The sequence below is a fragment of the Poromitra crassiceps genome (assembly GCF_964638095.1).
Source record: "Poromitra crassiceps genome assembly, chromosome: 4".
NCBI classification, from domain to species: domain Eukaryota; kingdom Metazoa; phylum Chordata; class Actinopteri; order Beryciformes; family Melamphaidae; genus Poromitra; species Poromitra crassiceps.
Window position 1 is genome coordinate 45,931,602 of NC_139626.1, and position 22,028 is coordinate 45,953,629.

Here is a 22,028-nt window from a genome sequence, read left to right on the forward strand (position 1 = left end):
AAAGATGGAAATTTGGAAAGATTAGACCAATGATAGTCTCTCTTTACAGAGAGAGGGTCAGCCAATGTTTTTAGACCATATACATTGACGAATCCCATAACTGATCCGGTAGTAAATCCGACAGTATGCTATACTGCATCCAAGGCCCTTAAAGTAGCGTTGGCTGTATTTCTCTAAATGACATCACCACAATCCAAAACGGAGAGAAAACGTGTGAACAAGCCTCTTGTATGAAAAGAAAAGCAAACTTTGTTTCTGTGCAAGTTTCATTAGCATTTTTTTGTATGGTAACACGAGTTTTACATTTTAGTCATCTATCAATATGCTTTGGTATTTCTAATGATGTATTCTTTCAATATTGGTACCATTTAATAAGGTGCAAATCTGAAGACTGTTGTAATGAATCCTTTTGGCTCTGGACAACAGCGTTATATTTACGGTAGTCTCATCAGCAAACAAATTTGAGACTGACTTATCAGCATAAAGATGGGCATTAGTCTTGAGTCCTAACAATATCATTAATAAATTATAAATAGTGAACAGAACAAGATGAAGGATTGTACCTTGAGGAACCCTTTATTATCTGCAAGAACTGATCGAACATCGCCCACTTTTACACAGTGATGTCAGAGGTAATTATGAAAAACCGGCAGTAGAATCTACTCAAGTATGTGATCATCTGTGCAGCAGGAATCAACTGTGTCAAAAGGTCAACAAAGACAATTATTGTTGAGATAGAGACTTGAATCAAAATCCTAAGGGTGCGTTTGCAAGACACACAGGGTCAAGAAATTAATTGAACATAAAATTGAAACACTAGCAATGATTGATGCCTGGGTGTAACAGCAAATTGGAGAATTGTTCACCATTGGCAGAGGTTTGCACTCAAGAGTGCCTTCTAGTTTTCTAAAGTAAGAAGGAATTTGATGAAAATGGCAGAATAGTAGCTGTGGAGTGGTCAGGTTATGCAGAACATGCAATATGCAGGACATCGTGACATCATTTAAATCCATTGTAAAACATTTATTAACACTTTTTTTTTTATATAAAACTATACTGAATTCTGTAAATATTTATATCATAAATACCTGCTAAAAACATAGAAATACCTTTTTAAACAAACTCCACACTTTAATTCTGTAAGAAAATCAAAGCAAAAACATGATAAAAAAAAGAATAAAAATCTACTTCATATTAAACACATTTCGGAAAAAAGGTTGGATTTACAGTAGCCTATACTGCTTGTAAATGACAATTATTTTCAATGAGTCATCTTGATAGCAAAAAATCATCTTGCTTGCGCCGGATATAGGCTTTTTGAAGTAGGCTACTGTTGATTATTTGGTTCTGCTCCTGAGTCTTGGTAAACGACACAACACCCGCTCCACATCAAGACAACCAACTAATACATATTTACAAAAACAAAACCTCATGTACATACACACAAAACATGATGCCCATATCGGTTTAAAACAGGGCTGAGTGCAGAATGCCTAAAGACGATATCAGTAACCTAGTTTAGAATAATAAATATGGCTACAGTAAATACATTCATTTATGTAACCCACCAAAGGAAACTGCTTATCAGTTAGTGCTACCATTTCACGGTACAAATAAACTGTACACAGAAATGTAGTCGTAACAAAAAAAGAAGGGGGCAAACCGCAGATTCAGTACCGTAAATATGACAGGCAACATCATCCACTCTTAAAAAAGAAAGAAATGTAAACAATGTTTATACTATCATACTACATCTCTGAATAAGCATGAATTTGCGACCTAAAATAAATATATTGCTCACACAGTATTTTGTTCGTATGATAGTGCAGACGCATGGATGTGCGTCATTTGTTTGGAACCTGAGGCCTGGAAAGCACCAAAGGCTATAAATAAAGGGTGAAGCACGTGTTCCTGTAGTAGGATGTCAAACACCGAGAGCTGACGACAGATCAAGAGACAAAGAGGGCCACTTGGTGGCCGAGGGGAGCTCAAATATACAAGGAGTACAAGCACGAGGAGGTCTGTGGCGTCCGTCAGTCTCTGTGTTAATCTCCTTGGTCAGTAACTGAAGGTCATGTGAAGATACTTTGGTGTCACAGCGTACTTTCGTAGGTGACAGGACTGTCACTGTCACCTTCGTCTCCTGCTGCAATGCCTAGAGTTGAAGGAGAGATGGGGGAAGAAAAGGTCAGAACAAAGACTGAATGATTAAATTAATGGGTAAATTTGAGCTATGTGAATGAGTACATCCATCAGGTGCACATTTTGCAAATGAACTGCAGTGAAACTAAAAGAACTACCGGTAGTAGCACTGATGTGATGTGTGGATATACAAGATAGTGAAACAATATGCTGAGTGGCGGCCATAGACATTTAGAAAAATCCTTCCATAAACGAGTTTTAAGGCTGGAACCAAGCCAACCCGTGACCTGCTGAATCATGAATGACAATAAAACATTTCAGTTGGAGCAAAAAAAAAAAATCTCCGTCTTTATTTTTTGTTTTAGCTACAAGTGAAATGATTTATGGTCACTCACGATTCCGTAGGTCACGGGGGGGGGGGGGGGGGCTTGGTTCCAGCCATAAAACTTGTTATACAAGGTTTTCTGAAATGTCTATGGAGAAAATGAATGGGAAACTCACTTCCGGGGCAAGACATGTCACGTGACTGTTACGCTCTATAAGGAACCTACAGCTATGCAAATCCCCACATTAACCCTGCATTATGAAGATAAAGGGACACCATTTTCCTCATAGTCTGCAGAGAGAGCGTAGAATAATAGAGAGCATAGAACAGACACTGCCATTAAAGCTGGAGTACGCAAGTAGGCACTACTTGAACACAGCTGAAAAGCGGGCGGGACAGGAGTTTTGCTGTATTTTTTCGTGTTGAATTGTGGCATGTAGGACTTTTACCTACCTAAGTAAAAAGATGATAAATTGTGTTTGACTGGCTCACCCCAGGCGGTGTTCTTGGGTTTCTGCAGCAGATAAGGACCAGACAGGCCTATGATAAGGGCTCCTACGGGGGCTGTGAGGAGGATGGCCAGTACAGCCACTGTCAGCACATCCATGCCGTACTTCTCCAGATCCTTGTTGCCCTTCGTCCTGGCCATGTCCAAAGCTGTGGAGCCTATAGCTGCCTGAGGGGGGCGACAGGGAAAGACCAGCGTTTCATCTCAATTCCTTCAGCAGTGGAGTGTTAAGTTACCACAGAGAGAAATTCACCATCGCCGCAGGAGAACAGTTTAAATTATAGCTGCTGCGCAAGAGGAAGAAGAAGAAGAAGACGACAAACTCTAAATTACAAGAGGAAAGACTTAAATGTTCATCACACAACATCAACATAGAAAACCCAAGGAAAGACTTCAGTGGATGGTCAATCCAAAGCAGTTCCGGAGAAACAGTTTATTTGTATAGCCCTTATCACAATGGGCTTCACAATGCTCACATCAGGAAAACAACAAATGAAAACGAACCCCCTGCCAACCTCAGACCCTCAGTGAGAACACAGAAAATCTCCAGATGAACCTTTCAGCGTTGACTTACCTGCACAGTGGCTTTGGGCATCCATGCCAGGGCAATGAAGATCTTTTCCCTTAAGTTGAAGCCCGCGCACAACACACAGACAAAAGTGAAGAGAACTCGAACCAGCAGGGCGATGAGCAGAGATGCGATACCCAGACCTGGACAGAACATACAGAACAATGTACAGGAACAATAGAGATGTGACAATATGCTGGTAGTGAGGCCATACAGCTAAGCTCCGGTCCGACAGCACATAGGTGCAACGAGGCAATGCATAGTGTACAGAGGCAGATCGATAAATAATAAAAATGTGGTTACACAGTGAGAAGGTGATCAATAAACAGCTGGGTCTTTAGCCTTTTCTTAAAGACTGAGAGGGACTCTGCAGCTGGAGTTTGGTAAAGTCGTTCCACCACCGAGGAACCACAGCAGAGAACTCTGGCTAGAGACTCAGGGCCTTGTTGTGGACGCAGCACCAGGTGCCGCTCCTTGGCAGAGCGTAGTGGGCGGGACTCGGGAGGGGGCGTAGACCTGAATGAGGGAGTTCAGGTAGGTCAGAGCGTAGTGGGCGTAGACCTGAATGAGGGAGTTCAGGTAGGTCAGAGCGTAGACCCTGAATGAGGGAGTTCAGGTAGGTCAGAGCGTAGTGGGCGGGAGGGGGCGTAGACCCTGAATGAGGGAGTTCAGGTAGGTCAGAGCGTAGTGGGCGTAGACCTGAATGAGGGAGTTCAGGTAGGTCGGAGCGTAGTGGGCGGGAGGGGGCGTAGACCTGAATGAGGGAGTTCAGGTAGGTCGGAGCGTAGTGGGCGGGAGGGGGCGTACACCTGAATGAGAGAGTTCAGGTAGGTCGGAGCGTAGTGGGCGGGAGGGGGCGTAGACCTGAATGAGGGAGTTCAGGTAGGTCGGAGCGTAGTGGGCGTAGACCTGAATGAGGGAGTTCAGGTAGGTCGGAGCGTAGTGGGCGGGAGGGGGCGTACACCTGAATGAGAGAGTTCAGGTAGGTCAGAGCGTAGTGGGCGGGAGGGGGCGTAGACCTGAATGAGGGAGTTCAGGTAGGTCGGAGCGTAGTGGGCGGGAGGGGGCGTAGACCTGAATGAGGGAGTTCAGGTAGGTCGGAGCGTAGTGGGCGGGAGGGGGCGTACACCTGAATGAGAGAGTTCAGGTAGGTCAGAGTGTAGTGGGCGGGAGGGGGCGTAGACCTGAATGAGGGAGGGGGCATAGACCTGAATGGGAGAGTTCAGGTAGGTCAGAGCGTAGTGGGCGGGAGGGGGCATAGACCTGAATGAGGGAGTTCAGGTAGGTCGGAGCCATTTTGGTTGCTGCTTAGTAGGCGAGCATCAAGGCCTTGAACTTGATGCGGGCAACTGTCCTATATAGTTAGAACAGTTGAGTTCCAGTTCAGTTCATTCACAGACATGATATCTCATGTTTCATGCCCAGAATTACTACTACTAATTATATCATATTTATATCGCCAAAAGTACTGAGTGAGAATAAGCTTTAAATGATGAACAGCCATAAGGTGTAAGGTATTTAAAAGAAAAACACATCAGAGGTTTCTTCAATCATCAAGACTTGACTTGGAATTCTTGGAATGCTGTTATTCACACGCAATCATCTCATATTTCCTGTAACGTCTTGCAGTATTATGCAGGATGCAATTACAGGAGAGGACTAGTATGGCAAAGACTTGTTAATGTCAAATGAGCTCCACCACTAAATCCTTCATGGAATTCACTTTAACGCACCTGCCCTCTCTTCTTCCTATACAGAAGTGCAATCAATGCTTTCACTTCATTCACAGACATATGATATCTTCATGTTCAGAAACTCTGTGCACCTCAGCACACTACTGTTCTGAGGGCATGTGAATGATCATGTGTGTGAAATTAGTTTCGATGTTTGATGGAAAAATGTAGTGGACAATTCACTGCTGCATAGCGATTGAGGAGAGAGGGAGTGCAACACCCTGTAGCAAATTGTTCTGGCATAAACTATTGCAATTTCTGGGGAGAAGATTTGAAGACGAACTATAATTTATTTTCCACATCATTTTTGGGACTGATGAATCAAGATATTCTACTATTATGGAAAAATGTGAAGGAAACCAGTGTTGTATTCGAGTCACTCGAGTCCGAGTCGAGTCTCGAGTCCCCAGTGTTCGAGTCTAAATCCAAGTCCGAGTCACCGAAGAAGAGTCTGAGGTGAGTCCAAGTCGGCGTGAATCCGCACGTGCCTGAACTTGCAACTGAATAATTTCACTGTATTAATATAGATATCAATATCTTATGCCAAATTATTAGGGCCTATTACACACACACACACACACACACACACACACACAAAAAACAGTATTTTTCAATAAACAAGTGTGAGTCCTCGTCTCCATGCATGTATGAATGCTCGAGCCCAAGTCCGAGTCATCGGTGCTCAAGTCCAAGTCGAGTCACGAGTCCTGAAAGTCCAGTCCTGGATTTGAGGACTACAACGCTGACGCCAACACTTCTTCATCATCATAAATGCATTGACAGACTAGTAGGGAATTAACATGTGTACCCTGATGGCGCGTAATAAAATAAGGTCAGCAATACCTGGCCTGGGCTATAGATCGCTTATTTGAATGAACTGTTCAGACAAAGTATTTATTCTTGTAGAAGAGGGAGATAACCATCATGAGGCCTATTTTGTGGCTATGCAAATATATTTACATCTACAGTGTACAGTAACATTTGAATCTCTCACAATGGGAACACCCAAAGAAATGTATGATAAGTTGACACCGAAGTGTGTGTGTGTGTGTGTGTGTGTGTGTGTGTGTGTGTGTGTGTGTGTGTGTGGTCTCACCAACTGTGAGTCCCTCCAACTGTGAGATTCTGATCTCTGCTCCTATTAGACCGAAGAGCAGAGGCTGGAACACGTCCCATGCAATCCCCACCACTTCCTCCACACGCTCCTAAAGACATACAGTACACACACACACACACACACACACACACACACACACACACACACACACACACACACACACACACACACACACACACACACACACACACACACTCTGTATCAGTCAAACAGTTTGTCTATGTGTACAACGTGTGTTTCATAGGGATGGGGATCACAGGAAACCACTTTAAAGTCAAACTGAACCCGTAGTGGCGCGTGGGTCAGAGTCCGTTTCAGACTGAAAACACAACTTGTCTGAGATGACAGGTTGAGAGAGGCGGGTCATAGTAGCATGTCGATGATTTTATTTGACAATTCTGGGGACTGGATTGGGCATTTACCAGTCCTGGCGTGTTCCACCCCCAAATGGAGTGGGATTCAGCGTGTTGTGGCGCTCTCCTCGGGAAGAGCCTGGTGACACGAGGTTTAGTGGCTGAGTGGAGCTCAACGAGCCGCAGGCAGCCAGCTGCCGGAGCGGAGAGTGCAGCACGTCGGCCTCGAAACTCCAAGGTGCGACCCCTGACAACCAGGCTCTCAGGCACGTGCCATTATCGCTATTGCGGTAAATACAATATTCCTGGAATGCGTGCTTTAACAAGCCAGTTACATTTGTTTGCATTCTTATGCATTACCGTTTTCTTTATTGTGTATATCAAGATACAATTGGCCAAGTTAGTAGTTAGTTTATGGGATAGGAATTCTGCCAGATGACAGGCACTAGGTGCCATTTTCTCCTTCATTTGGAGGAGAAAATGATCCTGAAATGAAGATTTGATTGACAGCTGCCATGTCGTGATATAATTGGATGAAATGGGGTAGAAATTTGATAGTACTAGGTGATGTCAGCAAACTGTAGATTACTGTTATGAATGAAATCTTGAAAAATGAACTTTTGATGTGAAAAAGTGTGAAAAACTAAAGAAATTCGATTTTTGTGATTTCTTTGGCATACATTATTAAATAGGTGCACTGAATACCCAGGTATTTGAACTAAAAGAAAAGAAAAGTCATTTTTGAGTTCAGCTCGACTTTAAGGAAGAAGGGGGGGGGGGGGGATAGTGTGCTTCCTTTGTGATGACCAAATTAGAATCTGCACACAGTACATGAATTTACCTCTGTATGTTCTACAGATATTACATGCAAATGTTTTTACCTTGTCCGTCCCCCAGCCCAGGCCGGCCAGGAAAGCCAGCACTAAGGTGCAGAGGCCTCCAGAGCCAGGAAAGCCTGCCACCCCACTGCCAAACACAGCAAAGACAGACAGGCCCAGCACCAAGAAAGACCGCTTCACCACAAGGTGTTTCTAGGAGAAAAAGACATAATAATAATAATAATCATAATAATAAAGTATAGAATATCATAGATAGAAAGACACAAACTACATTGTGACACTGACCCCTCTTGTTTTTCGCCTGGTTTTGTTAATTATTATTATTCACTTTCCTGCTACGTTAGCACAAATTCCCGTGAGTGATACATCGCACTCGCAGAGACATCAACTTTGGCCCAATGGCAGATATTGGTAACCATTACTAGGTTCAGAAAGTTCAGAAATCACAAATCCTTTATTGATCCCCGAGGAGAGAATGGGCAGTGTTGCAGTTGCTCATATTCAATAAGGGAAAAATATGAACATAATAGAGGAATTATACGAATATAAATGAGACACAAACCCAATTGGCCTGAAGGTGGTGCTATAATTAAAGGCTTTACATTAAAGGCCATAACTTCCATACCGTAAGTCCGATTTTCACGAAACTTGTGTCCACGTTATACAGGTGACCAATGGCCATACTCTACACAACTTTGTAAGACATGGACAGTTTTTTGGTATTTTGAAAGTTCACATTTTTAACATCTCCTAGACCGCTAGACCAATGAACACCACATTTTTTATGTAGCATCTACAGACCTATCTCATCCAAATTTGTCCAAAGGTTTTTGTCATTTTGAATTGAGATAGAGCGTGGCCTGTTAGCTAAATTGTCATAACTTCATGACTGATTGTCCAATCATCATGGAGCACGTTCAATCAAAGACCATGTATGCCAAGCTGTTGTAAGATTGAACAGTAGTGGATGCCACAAATACCAAAAAACTTGATCTCTTAATAATTTGGCACACCCTCTCCAGCGGCCTTCTGCTTATTTCTGTCATCCTCCTACCAGCCACCAGATGTCCTTGGACTTTCCCTCCTCTTGCACAAACACACCTGTCAGCCATCAGCCCCATTAGTCCTGTTTCTTTGACCCCCAACCGCCCCCTTCACCTCCCCGCTTCAGCCAATCACCTCCGGGACTCATCCCATTAACTCATTCCCCGCCATTGGGGTCTGTAGACGTCAATCCGTCTTTTCACCGCCATGCGATAGATGGCGCTCTTGGCCACCTTATGAAGTGGTACCATACTCGTGTATTCCTCCGCAAGCCAGAGTTTTTTGCCCCACAAAACCAGCGAGCGTTTTCAGCATGGATCACACGCATAAAACACGCCCAGCCTGGATCCTCAAAGCGGAGCAAGGACATGTTTACCCCCGGGCACGGCGCGTTGTGACACGGGCTCGTGACAGACTGACAGTCACTCAGCGCTGGATGATTTCTTTCACTAGAAGCAGGGTAAACACACACCAAACATTTCTCCTGTCACTTAGATTGGTAATCCGCTTTGTGAACCCTCACATAGTGTAAATTTCAGCCGTCAAATATGCCCCCAGACCTCCACACACCGAGTACCAGGAAGCACCAGACCTCCACACACCGACTACCAGGAAGCACCAGACCTCCACACACCGAGTACCAGGAAGCACCGGACCTCCACACATCGAGTACCAGGAAGCACCAGACCTCCACACACCGAGTACCAGGAAGCACCGGACCTCCACACATCGAGTACCAGGAAGCACCAGACCTCCACACATCGAGTACCAGGAAGCACCAGACCTCCACACACCGAGTACCAGGAAGCACCAGACCTCCACACACCGAGTACCAGGAAGCACCAGACCTCCACACATCGAGTACCAGGAAGCACCAGACCTCCACACACCGAGTACCAGGAAGCACCGGACCTCCACACACCGAGTACCAGGAAGCACCGGACCTCCACACACCGAGTACCAGGAAGCACCAGACCTCCACACACCGAGTACCAGGAAGCACCGGACCTCCACACATCGAGTACCAGGAAGCACCAGACCCACGGAGAAGATAAGAGCGTAACCCGCCCCGTTCGCTCTCCGTGCGTGCGGGGTGAATTTCTCACTTGCTTCGCTGCAGAAACAGGCATGTATCTCGGCTTCCCGGTCAGAGACGGGCGTTTTTGGTGAAAACGACCTACAATCAAGTGTCGATAACTAAAGAACGGAAGAAGGCAGAGACAAACTTTTTCCCCCATGAAAGTAGAGGCGTTGGTCAGTCTTTTGGGATATTCTGTGTTTACATAGTCATAGAAGAAAAATATTCTGTGGGTCCCAGAAAATCACTGAAAAAGGTCCGAAACCCTGGCAGAGAATACCAGGTCAGGGCCTTAGATGAAGCCAAAGTGCTCTCTTGATAGGTGGAAAAACACACTTGAGTAATGTCTCTCAGTATCTGGCAAGTTGTTTGTTGGCTGTCCTCAAGATGTTTTACACATAACAGGCTTTGGTCTTTAGATGTTCTTCTAAATATTTAAGCCATCTAATGTAACCGGAGAGTGCTTAGAATCAGTCAGATCATCACTTAAAGGTCCCATTCCGTGCAAAAGCTGTTTTTACTTGTAAATGCATATACTGTTGTCATCCCTCCCTGTAATGAGTGGTCACAACCTCAGAACTGGCAGAGTTGGATTTGTCCCTATCCAGCTTCCCCCTGCAGTCTCCTTCAAGCCACCCCCCTTACACTCTGTTCCTCCAGACGGCTTAATGTGATGTCACTCGGTTCCTTAAGCATACTGCGCGCGGTCTCTCTCACACAAGCTACCTGCACCATTTTGTCTATAGCCACAAAATTAACACTTCTAGCTGGAGCGACGCCAACTGTACGTGATCCAGCAACTGCGGAGGTGCATTCGGTAAGTCTAGGCATTTTGAGATGTCCTCTTTAGCGTAGCAACGGTTAAGTTAGCGATAGCTCGTTGCTAACGTTAGTTGTGGACACAACCTAGCGTGCTGGTCCACAGACGCTAATCTGATTGGCCGCTGGGAGCCTGGGGCGGGCTCTCCCTCAGCGGCCAATGGGAACTGTTAGTTCTGAATATATTATACAAACAGACCATTCTTGGGACGCAATGAGATGAGGAAGTGACAACTCCGTCAGAACAAACGGGGTTGCTATATTTTCGACAAATTAATCCAGAATCATGTTTTATGGACCAGAGACACACGTTTTTAAGAGGTTACAGCTGCACGAATTGGGACCTTTAACAAAGAGCTACACAATGTAAACGCACGGCTATGCAACAACAACAAGCTATCCCTGCACTTAGGAAAATCTGAATGGATTGTCTTTGGACCGAAGTATAAATGAAGGGACCAACCCAGTTCCCCGGTGGAATGTAACGGTACCAAGCTACAGGAAAAGTGTTGTGTCACGAATCTGGGCTGTCAATTGGACCAGTGTATGTCGAGTGAGGCTATGGCCCTCTCTGTCATTGGGAAAATTCACTCAAGGACAAAGTACTTGACAAGAATATCTAAACTCCTCAACAAGAAGACCATGAGACTTTTAGCTACGTCCTTAATTCAATGTCACTATGACTACACCTGTATATCCTGGTGGTACAGTGGTTTAACTAAAAGATCAAAAGACAGGCTTCAAAAAGCTCAAAACAAACTAATGCCTGTTATTCTTAACCTCAGTCCAAGAACCCATATTAGCCCAATGCATTTTAAAGAGTTGAAGTGGCTCCCTGTTGAAAGTCGAGTCCAAAAGTTGAAACTCATCATGGTCTACAAAATATTGCATGACCTTTGTCCAAATTACTTTAATAAGTATTTTCAGTTTATTGGGACGCTCATGGCCGGAACACGAGAGCTAATGTGGCGGACTTGAAACTTCCTAATCTAAAAAGCAAGGTGGGGAGAAGTACATTCATCTACACGGGGGGAGAGGAACGGAAACAAGATCCCGAACGAAATTAAGAACGGAGTTTTAAGAACCTTCTGAAAAAAAATCCTACTCAGTAAGCTAGAGTAGTGGGTGGAGCCTTTTGTCTCATTTGTTTCTGAACTTATATTGCTTGTATTCTCTTGTTTTTCTATATTATTGATGGATCTGTTGTTCATTCTATGTCATGTGTAACTGTATGTCCTGTTTTTAGGACCAGGGACCAGGCTGGAAAATAAGCGTCCGCACTTTTGCTTGTTCATCCCCTGGATTTATTGTCTTTTTATCCATAAGAAATTCAATCAATCAATGTCACGGCAGTGTCACGGGAGCTTGCCTACCTGGTCAACACTCGGGAAGTACTGGACGAGGAAGCCCAGAAGAATCCCAGCAACCATGCCACCTCCCACCTCCAATACACCTCTCAGCAGGTTGTACCAAGTGGAGCCTGGAAGGTTCAGAAGATCCATCAAATGCAGCGTTAAGACACAACAATTAAACCACTTCATGTCCTCATGATGTAAAGACAAGGACAACTAATGAGGGTCTGTTACGGCACTGCATGCTAACTTCATTAAATGTAATTAACAGTGAAGAGCACAAGAGAAGGTCACTGCACTGTAGTTTAGAAGTCAGCATACTGACACCCTCTGCTGAGCGCCTGGCAAACTGCACACAGGAGTTTGTTTTATTACGTGCTTCTCAATGTTGACCTACAGTAGGGTCACGGCCCTGGATGCCACTCCCCCGCTATGGAGATAAGTTGGTATTGTATTCCAGGAATGGAAAATGGAATTCAGCACTTCTCATATGCCTTAACCCCCCCCCGCCCCTCTCTCTCGCTGTCTCCACACACACACACACACACACACACACACACACACACACACACACACGCACTTCCCTCCCTTCCTGGCTCTCTCTCTCTCTTCACACACTTCCCTCCCTCCCTGGCTCTCTCTCTCTCTCTTCACACACTTCCCTCCCTCCCTGGCTCTCTCCCTCTCTCTCTTCCCTCCCTCCCTGGCTCTCTCTCTCTCTTCACACACTTCCCTCCCTCCCTCTCTCTCTCTCTCTCTTCACACACTTCCCTCCCTCCCTGGCTCTCTCCCTCTCTTCACACACTTCCCTCCCTCCCTCTCTCTCTCTCTCTCTTCACACACTTCCCTACCTCCCTCTCCCTCTCTCTCTCTCTTCACACACTTCCCTCCCTCCCTGGCTCTCTCCCTCTCTCTTCACACACTTCCCTCCCTCCCTGGCTCTCTCCCTCTCTCTTCACACACTTCCCTCCCTCCCTGGCTACCTTCGGCGAAGGCCATGCCCAAGCACGTGGTGAAGCCAGTGATGGCGAGGATGTCGTCAAAGCTGCCTGCGGCCATCAGCAGGGTGGGGATGCCCTGCTCCACGCCGTAACCGTCCTTCTGTAGCAGCAGCATGGAGGGAACCACCACTGCTGGAGAGACAGCTCCGAGTACAAAGCTACAAGGGGGCGACAGAGAGTTTATTTATTCATTGACTTATCCCTGGGAAGTGGGGTTAGGGTTAAGGCCTCGCATGCACTTGCAGAGACAGATGGTGGAAGGTTTCCAGCACCATGAGGCACAGATACTGAGCTCAACATTTGATAAGATTGTATCGCAAATGACTCCTTGACACACTATTTTTTCTACATTTCAAAAAAATTAAAAATAATATAATATAATAATAATAATAATAATAATAATAATAATAATAATAACCCCTCTCTCAATAATCACTTATGACCCACTGACGCATTTAAGGTCATGCTTTTTATTAAGGTCCTGGTAATAAACGCTAATCAATACGTCATAAGGCGTAGCGTTAATAAGACTATATAAGTGTTAATAGCACCATAAACATGTTCATTGTTAGATTATAAGACATTTATAAGAAATGTGTTAATTTATAGACTGCTTAAGAACGTTAATAAATAAAAGAGGGGAGCGGGAAAACGTGGGAATTAATAATGGGAAATTAAGATAGCAACGTGTTTCATTCCCATCGTCTGTGGAAACATTGGCTCTAGTTCTTGCTTCCTAACGCTGGATGTGAGGCAGAGCATGTCATGAAATAGAAAATGGGGAGCTGGAGCAGTGAGGGTGAAACAGTAGTGGTGTTTTTACCCAAGGATGAAGCCCCACACCCAGGGCAAGCCCATGAGGAAGTGAGAGACCAGGGCCACGGTGCTAGCCTCTATCAAGCAGGGCCCCATCGCCACACGCAGACACACGGACTTCAGCTTCTTCAGAGCCTGACAACAGAGACACAGACATTATTCAAGACTATACAACAGTGTTGCGGGGGCAGAAGAAACTAAACATCCCCAATGGAGTGAGCGACGTACCGAGGGGTCCAACCCCAGACCGGCTCTGGCCAGAATAACAGCCAGCGCAATGTTCCTCAGGGACGCAGACCACTTGTGGTCAATATACACCGCCTCTGTTATCTTAGGGACGTTCCTCAGCAGGAAGCCCACCAGCAGCATGCCTGCATCACACCACAGAGGGGGAGACAGAGGAAAGGTGAGATGTTATTACAGTACAATCGTGTGTATTCTTTAGAGCTGTCTCTCACGCAGCTACAGAACAAGAATCACTTTCATGACCTGTTGCTTATCGAACTGCAGTTGCTTCAAGCAGACACCAGACTGAGAATACCATCTTGATTGACATTTCAAGAACAACATCTAGTCGTGCGCCAACAAAATCTCTCTACTGGTTTGTTGTTAATCAAAACCTGGAAGGAATTTGTTGAGTGTAATGAAAAACTGGGGCTACATACCAACATAGACTTTGAACAAGTAAACAACTCTTTGGAGGTTTCACTAAACACAGGAAACGGGGATTAAGAGAGAAGCTAACTTGCCATCTTCAAGATTCATCCACACAGTATGGTGTACTTTATCTTTCTCGTGTTTGAGAATGAGGTGTGAACTTCCTCCACTCTTATCTTTTTAGGAGTGTAGTTGGTGGCTTATTATTTTATAATTCATAATGTGGGTAACAGTTACACAAATAGAAGACATTTACACTCCTCTTTTACACAAAGACCCTATCTTTACCCTATATTTTGGTCAAAGCTGTTTTTTAAAATATACCAAATCAACATCTATGATGCAAAATGCACCTAGTGCATCACTTTGAGTAAACAGGTCTTATTTAATGTGGGTATGACTAAAACATGATGACAGACTCTTATAGAGAGGCAAAGTGACCGCCTACTTCCTGCTTCAGCACTGTACCAGAGATTTTCATCCGCCATTTATTTTCCCATAGACATTTCGTAAAATGCGTATAAAAATAGTTTTACTTGTTCAAACCAAACGGTTCAGATATGTTTAGAAACAGGAGAGACCACATAACATTTCACTCGGACCAAAACGAAAAAAGATTGCGGATTTAAAGAAAATCATTTTTCAATGTCGTTTTTTAAGTTTTCTATGGTCTCTCCCGATTCTAAATATAGCTGTACACTTTGGTTTGACGAGGTAAAACTATTTTTATAAGCATTTTACGAAACGTCTACGGGAAAATAAATAGCCGATAAAAATCTCTGGTACAGGGCTGAAGCAGGAAGTAGGCGGTCACTTTGCCTCTCTATCTCTTATCATTTGATATGTGTTGTAATATGTTGGTCTTCTGAGCGATTACTGACCGTAGATTGTGAATAGTGAGATTAGTAATCGGGGATGCAAAGTCACGGAGAGGTGACAGATACCAGGGCAGGGCAGACATAAAACCACTCAGGAATCCTCCTATTTTGGGATGAAAAAGGTGACTTGTCACCTAAAGGTGACTAGTTTGCAATGCATGCCTGAGTAATGAATTGTTTAAATCAAACTCATTTCATGAAACTCACACCAACACCTCATTTGTATGGCTTGCAGCTAGGGTTGCCAAGTCCTTGAAATGGAAATAAGGGACGGTGGTGGTCCGGGGGAAGGGGGTATAATCCTTCACAAGTAGAACAGGTCTTACACCTGCTCAGTAGTGGACTTAAAGATATGGAGGTGTTGCCCTGTATGTTAAGGAGCACATAGAATTAAATGCACTATTGCCCTTTCCAAGTCAGTCCCCTCACAATTTGAATTACTGGTGTTCAAACTTAGACTCTCAGCAAACAAATCCATCACTGTGGCCACTTGCTATCGGCCGCCATCGGCCCCAGCTGCCACTCTTACTGCCCTTAGCGAGCTCCTAGCCCCCTTCATCTCCTCGGAGTTTATCCTACTAGGTGACTTGTCTTGAACTGGAACATGTTCAGCCCCCCAGTTGTAGTGGTAGAACAGTTTAACGAGCTAGGCCTCACCCAAATTATCACTCGGACTACCCGGCCCAACCTCAAAAACCCCTCGGCCGACTCACTAATCGATCTCATTCTCACTATCAATCCATCCACCTACAGATCCGGAGTTTTCAGCCAGCTCAGTGATCACTGTGTCATTGGTTGCATACGCTCTGGTTGCTCTGTCAAACGTCCCCCGGTTATCGTAATCAAGCGATTGCTGAAGAACCTCAACATGGAGTCCTTCCTTGATGATGCAGCAGCGGTGTGCCGGGACAGCATCAAGTCCAGCCCTTTGCTTGATGACGCCTGGTCATACTTTAAGAGCACTTTCAGCTCCATCGTCGACAAGCACGCCCCTGTGAAAAGATTCCGGACCGAAAATCGATACAGCCCGTGGTTCTGCCAGGACTTGGCAGAACTCATCCATGAGAAAAATGCCCTCTGGCGGAAGGCCCGCTCTAAGACAGCGTCCCCTGCTGACCTGCTTGCCTTCAGGCAATGCAGAAACAGAGCCACACAGGCGATCAGGGTGGCCAGAATCTCCCACTACAAGGAGAAATTCTCCACCTGTGGCTCAGACACAAGAAAGTTCTGGAGAACGGTGAAATCAATGGAAAACAAAGTGGCTTCCCCTCACCTTCCAGTCTCCATGACATTCAACGGTGTCATTATCACTGACAAGCCTCGCATGGCCTCACTCTTTAATCAGCACTTTGTCAACGCAACACAGTCCTTTTCCACCCCAGCCTCCTCTGGGCCCCAAGCTGGACCCGAACAAATCCGCTGGCTTTGACGAACTTGATCCCTTGTTACTAAAGGCAGCCGCTCACATCATTACAGCCCCCATCACAACCCTGTTAAGGGTGGCACTGGTTTTAGAATGGGGATTTCACTTGAATGCATAAAATAAGGTATGTGAACGTGAATTTGGGTTCAGCATGATACTCTTCACAAACGTGAATAACTTGTTTGCCTTTTGAAGCGTTTTCTAAAAGAAAATTGCATTTAAAAAACGCATTTACGTTCCAAAAGTCATAAAAGTTATTCACGTTTGTGAAGATTATCATGCTGAACCCAAATTTGCGTTCCCCTAAACTTTTGTTAAACACAGACCTTATTTGATGCATTTAAGTGAAATCGCTGTTCTAAAACCCATTCACTTTTTTGCTGACGAACCCGGAAGTATACTTCCGGACTCATTCCTGCGGTTCTCTATTGGAGAGAAAATTTAGATTGCTGCCATAGTTGAGCATAACGTTAATGTAGTCTGTCTCATTGCTTTGAAGAGAAATACAGTAAGCTAGCCTTTTCCCTTGATAGCATATTAAGCAAAAACAGTTTCAACAAATCTGCACAGTGCGCACACACACAGAGCATCCTCAGTCTTACCGAGGAGTGGGGGGAAGGGTGGAAGTCTGGGCAGGCGTATGAGGGCCACTAGTTTGCCTCCGGTGACTGCACAGATGAAGAGCACAGTGATGCCAAACAGGTTGCCTCCTGGGAGACACTCCTTCTCTGTGATGGACCACACCACTCCAAACAGCACCACCGCCAACAGGACTGGAGGAGACAGGTCAGATTAGTCATTATCATCAGACTTATGTCGCTGCCAAAAAATAATGTGATGACTCTTTCAATATTGAGGGGGGAATCAATGGACTGATGAATGGATTAATAGATAATTGTTTGTGTTTGAATGGAAATTAGCAAGCACTGTACTGTAGTGATTTATGAACAAAGAAATAATTGTCCTGCTTTGTAAAGCACTGAGGTCAACAATGATGGATTGCTTATATGTCCTCATTCACTGCCAAGATTGTTACATTCCACTCCAACAGGTTGGCTAGAACAGAGGTTCCCAAATGTTTTTGAGGAAGGACCCCTTACAAGATACAAAATATACCGGGGACCCCCTCATTCCGATTTGTGATTTTGGGCTAAGCGTAATTGTTTCCACGGTAACGTACTTGACTTTTATATTGATAGGTTTGTTAGATTAGAATGTAATCCATGAACGATTTTAGAATTAAAGCATACAATATTTCCGTTGAACTTGGAAGCTTTTGCAAAAAAAAATAGTTTTTTATTTTATTTTTATTTATTTTTACCTGAAAACTTTTCGCGGACCCCCTGGCAAAGTGCCACGGACCCCTGGGGGTCCCCGGACCCCCATTTGAGAACCACTGGGGTAGAACACTATAACTGAACAGTCTCTTCCCCATTCATTTTCTCCATAGACATCTCCATAGACACAGAATCTAATTTTCGATTTCTCCCGCAATCTGGAGAAAATGAATGGGGAACTCACTTCTGGGGGCAAGAGACGTCACATGACTGTTCAGCTCTATGCTAAGGTGGCAGAGCACTGGGATAAGGCTTATTGAGATCAAACCATCAGGTTTTCAAGTCACACTGAATTTCCTGCTAAGGTTTGATTTGATTTGATGACTCCGCCCACCCCCCGCTGCCTACCTTTGGTGATGAGAGAAGCCCAGAGGCCTCTTGGTGGGCATGGGCAGAACCTGCGGAGCAAAGGGCAGCAGACTATCGGCGGGTCTGTGTTGGTGGCCGCATCCACTGGAGGGTTGCGAGGGAGGAAGTAGGTGGTCTCCTCTGTGACATTTGGACTGGAGCAGCGTCGCACCACCACCTGGATCTGGTTCACATTTAGGTGCTGGAGAAAAGAGATACATTTTGGTCATCGCTACTGTATGTCCTGAACACAGTGAACACAGCAGTCACACCAAAAACTTTATGAAAAACAGTTATGTTATTAGTTCAGAATTAACCACAAAAAGGAGAGTTGAAAGGAAAATACATATGGCTGCACGTTTCTGACAAATTCACCTTGATTTATGTGTGGAACATGGGGGGAATTATATTGAAATATGCAAATGCAGGTGTGCTACATTTTCATTGTTTATAATATACATAACTAGAAATAACCACCTCGCAGGTGTATGCCTCCGTCAACAAGTCAAGTCACAGTTTACATCCATTTGTTTGTTTGTTTGTTTGTTTTGGTGAAAAACTTCCTGGGGGTGTTGTTTTTATGTCTCCGGCTACCGTCTCTTAGCAAATAGCACAGTCAGTGCAGTCATGGCAACCAGAAAAAAGATATGGACTTGCCCAACAACCTGAGAACAGTGTGGCTCCCGGGACAATTGTTTCTGTCTTTGCCCAGATAAAGACATTGACTCAAAGTTTTGAAAGTTTAACTCTGGCTGCTTTTCAAATAACATTCACATTTAGAGTTAGGCCAAAAGAGTTGGGCCTAGTGGTGTGCTTTTCTTGTAGACTAAGAAAAAAACTGAAAGACAAAAACTTATATTTAAAATGTTCCCAAGCAAACTATTGCAAGGCTAGGGCACAGGGAATTACTAAAACATGGCAGAGCAACAGGAGAGTCATTATGAAGGAAAGAGGCCCATGGCGGCAGCCGCAGCATTTTATTATCTTCATATTTCTTATTACCGTTTTTATTATCTTCATATTTCTTATTACCGTTTTTATTATCTTCATATTTCTTATTACCTGCTTAGAAATAATAACCTTGCGAGGCAGCTGGTTTTGAGCAAGATCATGATCACATGACAAATCCATCTTGCCATGCTCCAATCTATATTGGTTTGAATCCGAACCACCAGTGGTTTGCACCAATCAGCATCCTATGAGGCAGCTGCTCAGTGGCCAGCAGATCAGACTGTGGTTTTACTGGTCAGCTTCCAGGTGTGAATGTGTGTGTGTGAATGTGAACAGGGCGCTCCTGAAAAAGATTGCTCTCAGTGAGACTCCCCCTGTGTAAAAAAAAAAAAAAGGTTATAAAAAAAAAAAAAAAAAAAAAAAATAGCCCGCTGTGATGCCAGCAGGAGTGAGCCAGTGATAGACAGATGGTTCAACCAATCACCTGCCAGGTATTTTGTGAAAGTGCCTGCCCTTTGAAACGATAATATATGATTATATGATTCAGATTATATGAATAAAACAAAGGGCAGTATCATTTGTGTAGATGTATCTTTTGTACTAATTACTACAAAAAGCGAAATCTGTAGCTAATTTTGCTTAACTCATTCTCTGCCAAAGACATACTCGGACGTACTTTTTACAATGGCGTTCTGTGCCAAAGACGTACTCGGAGGTACTTTCATGTTTTGCTTGTTTACATTAGATCAGACCCTTTCCCAGCCTGTGACATTGTTTCAAGTCAAACTGATAAAAGGAACCCGCTAAATCACGTTTAGTATTTATAGTATAGTCACCCATTTAGCTCATTGAGTGCCAATGACAGCCTGAAAAAGCCCCGTGATCAAAGAGAAGCCGCTCATGCTGCAGCCCAGAGCCATGTAGATTGTTCTGGCTGCAACTGACGGTGCCTGCGAACAGTCAATCCGCGCACACAACTGAGCCCTTCTGCCTCTGTCTGTCTGTCAGCATAGTTTCTCCACACGATTAGCCGCTAGAAAAGCAGCAGCCGACACTGAAAAGCCAAACCTTTCCCTGCAGTCCGCGTGTGGCTTTTCCATGTTGCGCTGCCTGGGAGGCGGCGCACAAAAAGCACTCCGAAAATAGACGCTGGGTGCGTGAGGCTGTGTGTTACTAGTGTGGGGAGGAGTTTTCAGCTGAGGGGGGGAGAGGGGGGTGGGGCACGCAGGGCAGGACACAACTACACCACATCACTACATCAGAAAATATTAGCTAGAGTCAGTGAATGTGCTTGAAATGCTTCATTTCACAAAAGGCTGAATATCTCAGCTTATAATTTGAAATGCCTGAAAACGCTGAAAAAAACCTATCTTCTCCGGCTCATAACTAAAGAACGGAAAATGGTATCAATAAACTTTTTTTTGCTGATGATACAATAGAGTCTCCTTGTTCTTTTTGAGTGTTCGGTGTTTACATAGTAATATCACACAATATTCTGTGGGCCTCGAGAAATCACTGAAAACGCTCTGAAACTCTGGCACTGGGAGCGTCATTCTCCAAAAGTGCCTGGCACTCAATGAGTTAAGCACACTTTTCAATCTCATTGTCAAAGCTCAAGAAAATTGAACAAAACTAAGTTAAGTAGAATAGATCACAGAAGAGACTCTTGTGTTAGTAAAATACTGTAATGTTACCTCCACATGGTTCACTGAAGGCACAGCACTTCTGTCTAGAAATGGGCTGGGAACCGGACTGGGAGCTGGACTACGTGCTGGACTCCGTGCTGGACTGGGTCCTGGACTTGGCTCGGGCGTAGTGGGTTTGGGCAGGGCGTCCTCCATGGCATTTAGCTACAGTATCTCTGCTCCCCTCGCTTCTCTAACACAGTGAATCCAGCTGAGGGGTGGAGTTGTCCATTGATGGGCTGTTCCTTCAGTTCTGCTTCTGTATCCTCAGGTCTGACCACAAGCTCCCATTCATATGGCACCTTTTTATCAGTAGAAAAACAAAGTAGTGTTGACATAATGGAGAACAGTACTGTTGGCAAAGGTGTGGAAGTTGGCATTAGGCAAATAGGCAAACATAGGATGAAATGACATGTTTCGCATCATACAGAGGCATACATTGCAAAGGTAAACATATATAGACATAGATTTAGGCTAAGGGTATAGTGTATATAAATGCCCTTGTTCAGTGACACACGCTGAAACGTGCTCAGTGGGTTTTACAAATGCAGCACTGGTCTGTCTGACTGGAGAGTTCTGCACAATAAATGTGCAGCCCGCCCACCCACCCTCCCTCCCCCGTGGGTGGGGGGTAAGATGACCCACTCTGACCTTGTGAACCAACACCTTTTTCTTTTTGCTCATTTGTGTTTATTGGGAGCATTTTTGACATACTGCAGATATTACACATTTTTCTTCAAAACATACAATAAGATCTATCTCCTCGCCAAGTCGCTCCCATCATCCGACACTTTAGTCTCTCAAGTCTATCAAAATAGAAGTAATATCTGAAGAAATTATCATCCAGAACCAGAGAAAATAATGGTAGAAAATGAATACAATATATACTTGGCTGTGTTTTAAAAATTTAAAGTGAGGGAGCAAACTTTGAAACAGAGAGAGAGAGGGGGAGAGAGGAAGAGAGGGGGGGAGAGATCTCTTGGGACCAAAAGAGAAATTTGGGATGAGAAATATAGGGTCATTTTGAATGAGTCTCACTCTCAATTCAGTGAGA

The 22,028-nt window shown here is 44.5% G+C and overlaps 1 protein-coding gene across 1 annotated transcript; it reads right to left on the reverse strand.

Moving 5' to 3' along the window:
* Window positions 1-612: 612 nt before the first annotated feature.
* Window positions 613-21,130, reverse strand: LOC310775050 (sodium/hydrogen exchanger 9B2; the record flags this gene model as incomplete). Its single annotated transcript, XM_083635141.1, has 12 exons — window positions 613-2,155; window positions 2,960-3,143; window positions 3,550-3,686; window positions 6,373-6,481; window positions 7,628-7,777; window positions 11,900-12,006; window positions 12,862-13,037; window positions 13,703-13,830; window positions 13,924-14,066; window positions 17,256-17,426; window positions 18,339-18,540; window positions 20,984-21,130. The coding sequence occupies 12 exons, from the start codon at window positions 21,128-21,130 to the stop codon at window positions 2,094-2,096; spliced, it is 1,716 nt and encodes a 571-aa protein (XP_083491267.1). The 3' UTR covers window positions 613-2,093.
* Between the last annotated feature and the right edge of the window lie 898 nt (window positions 21,131-22,028).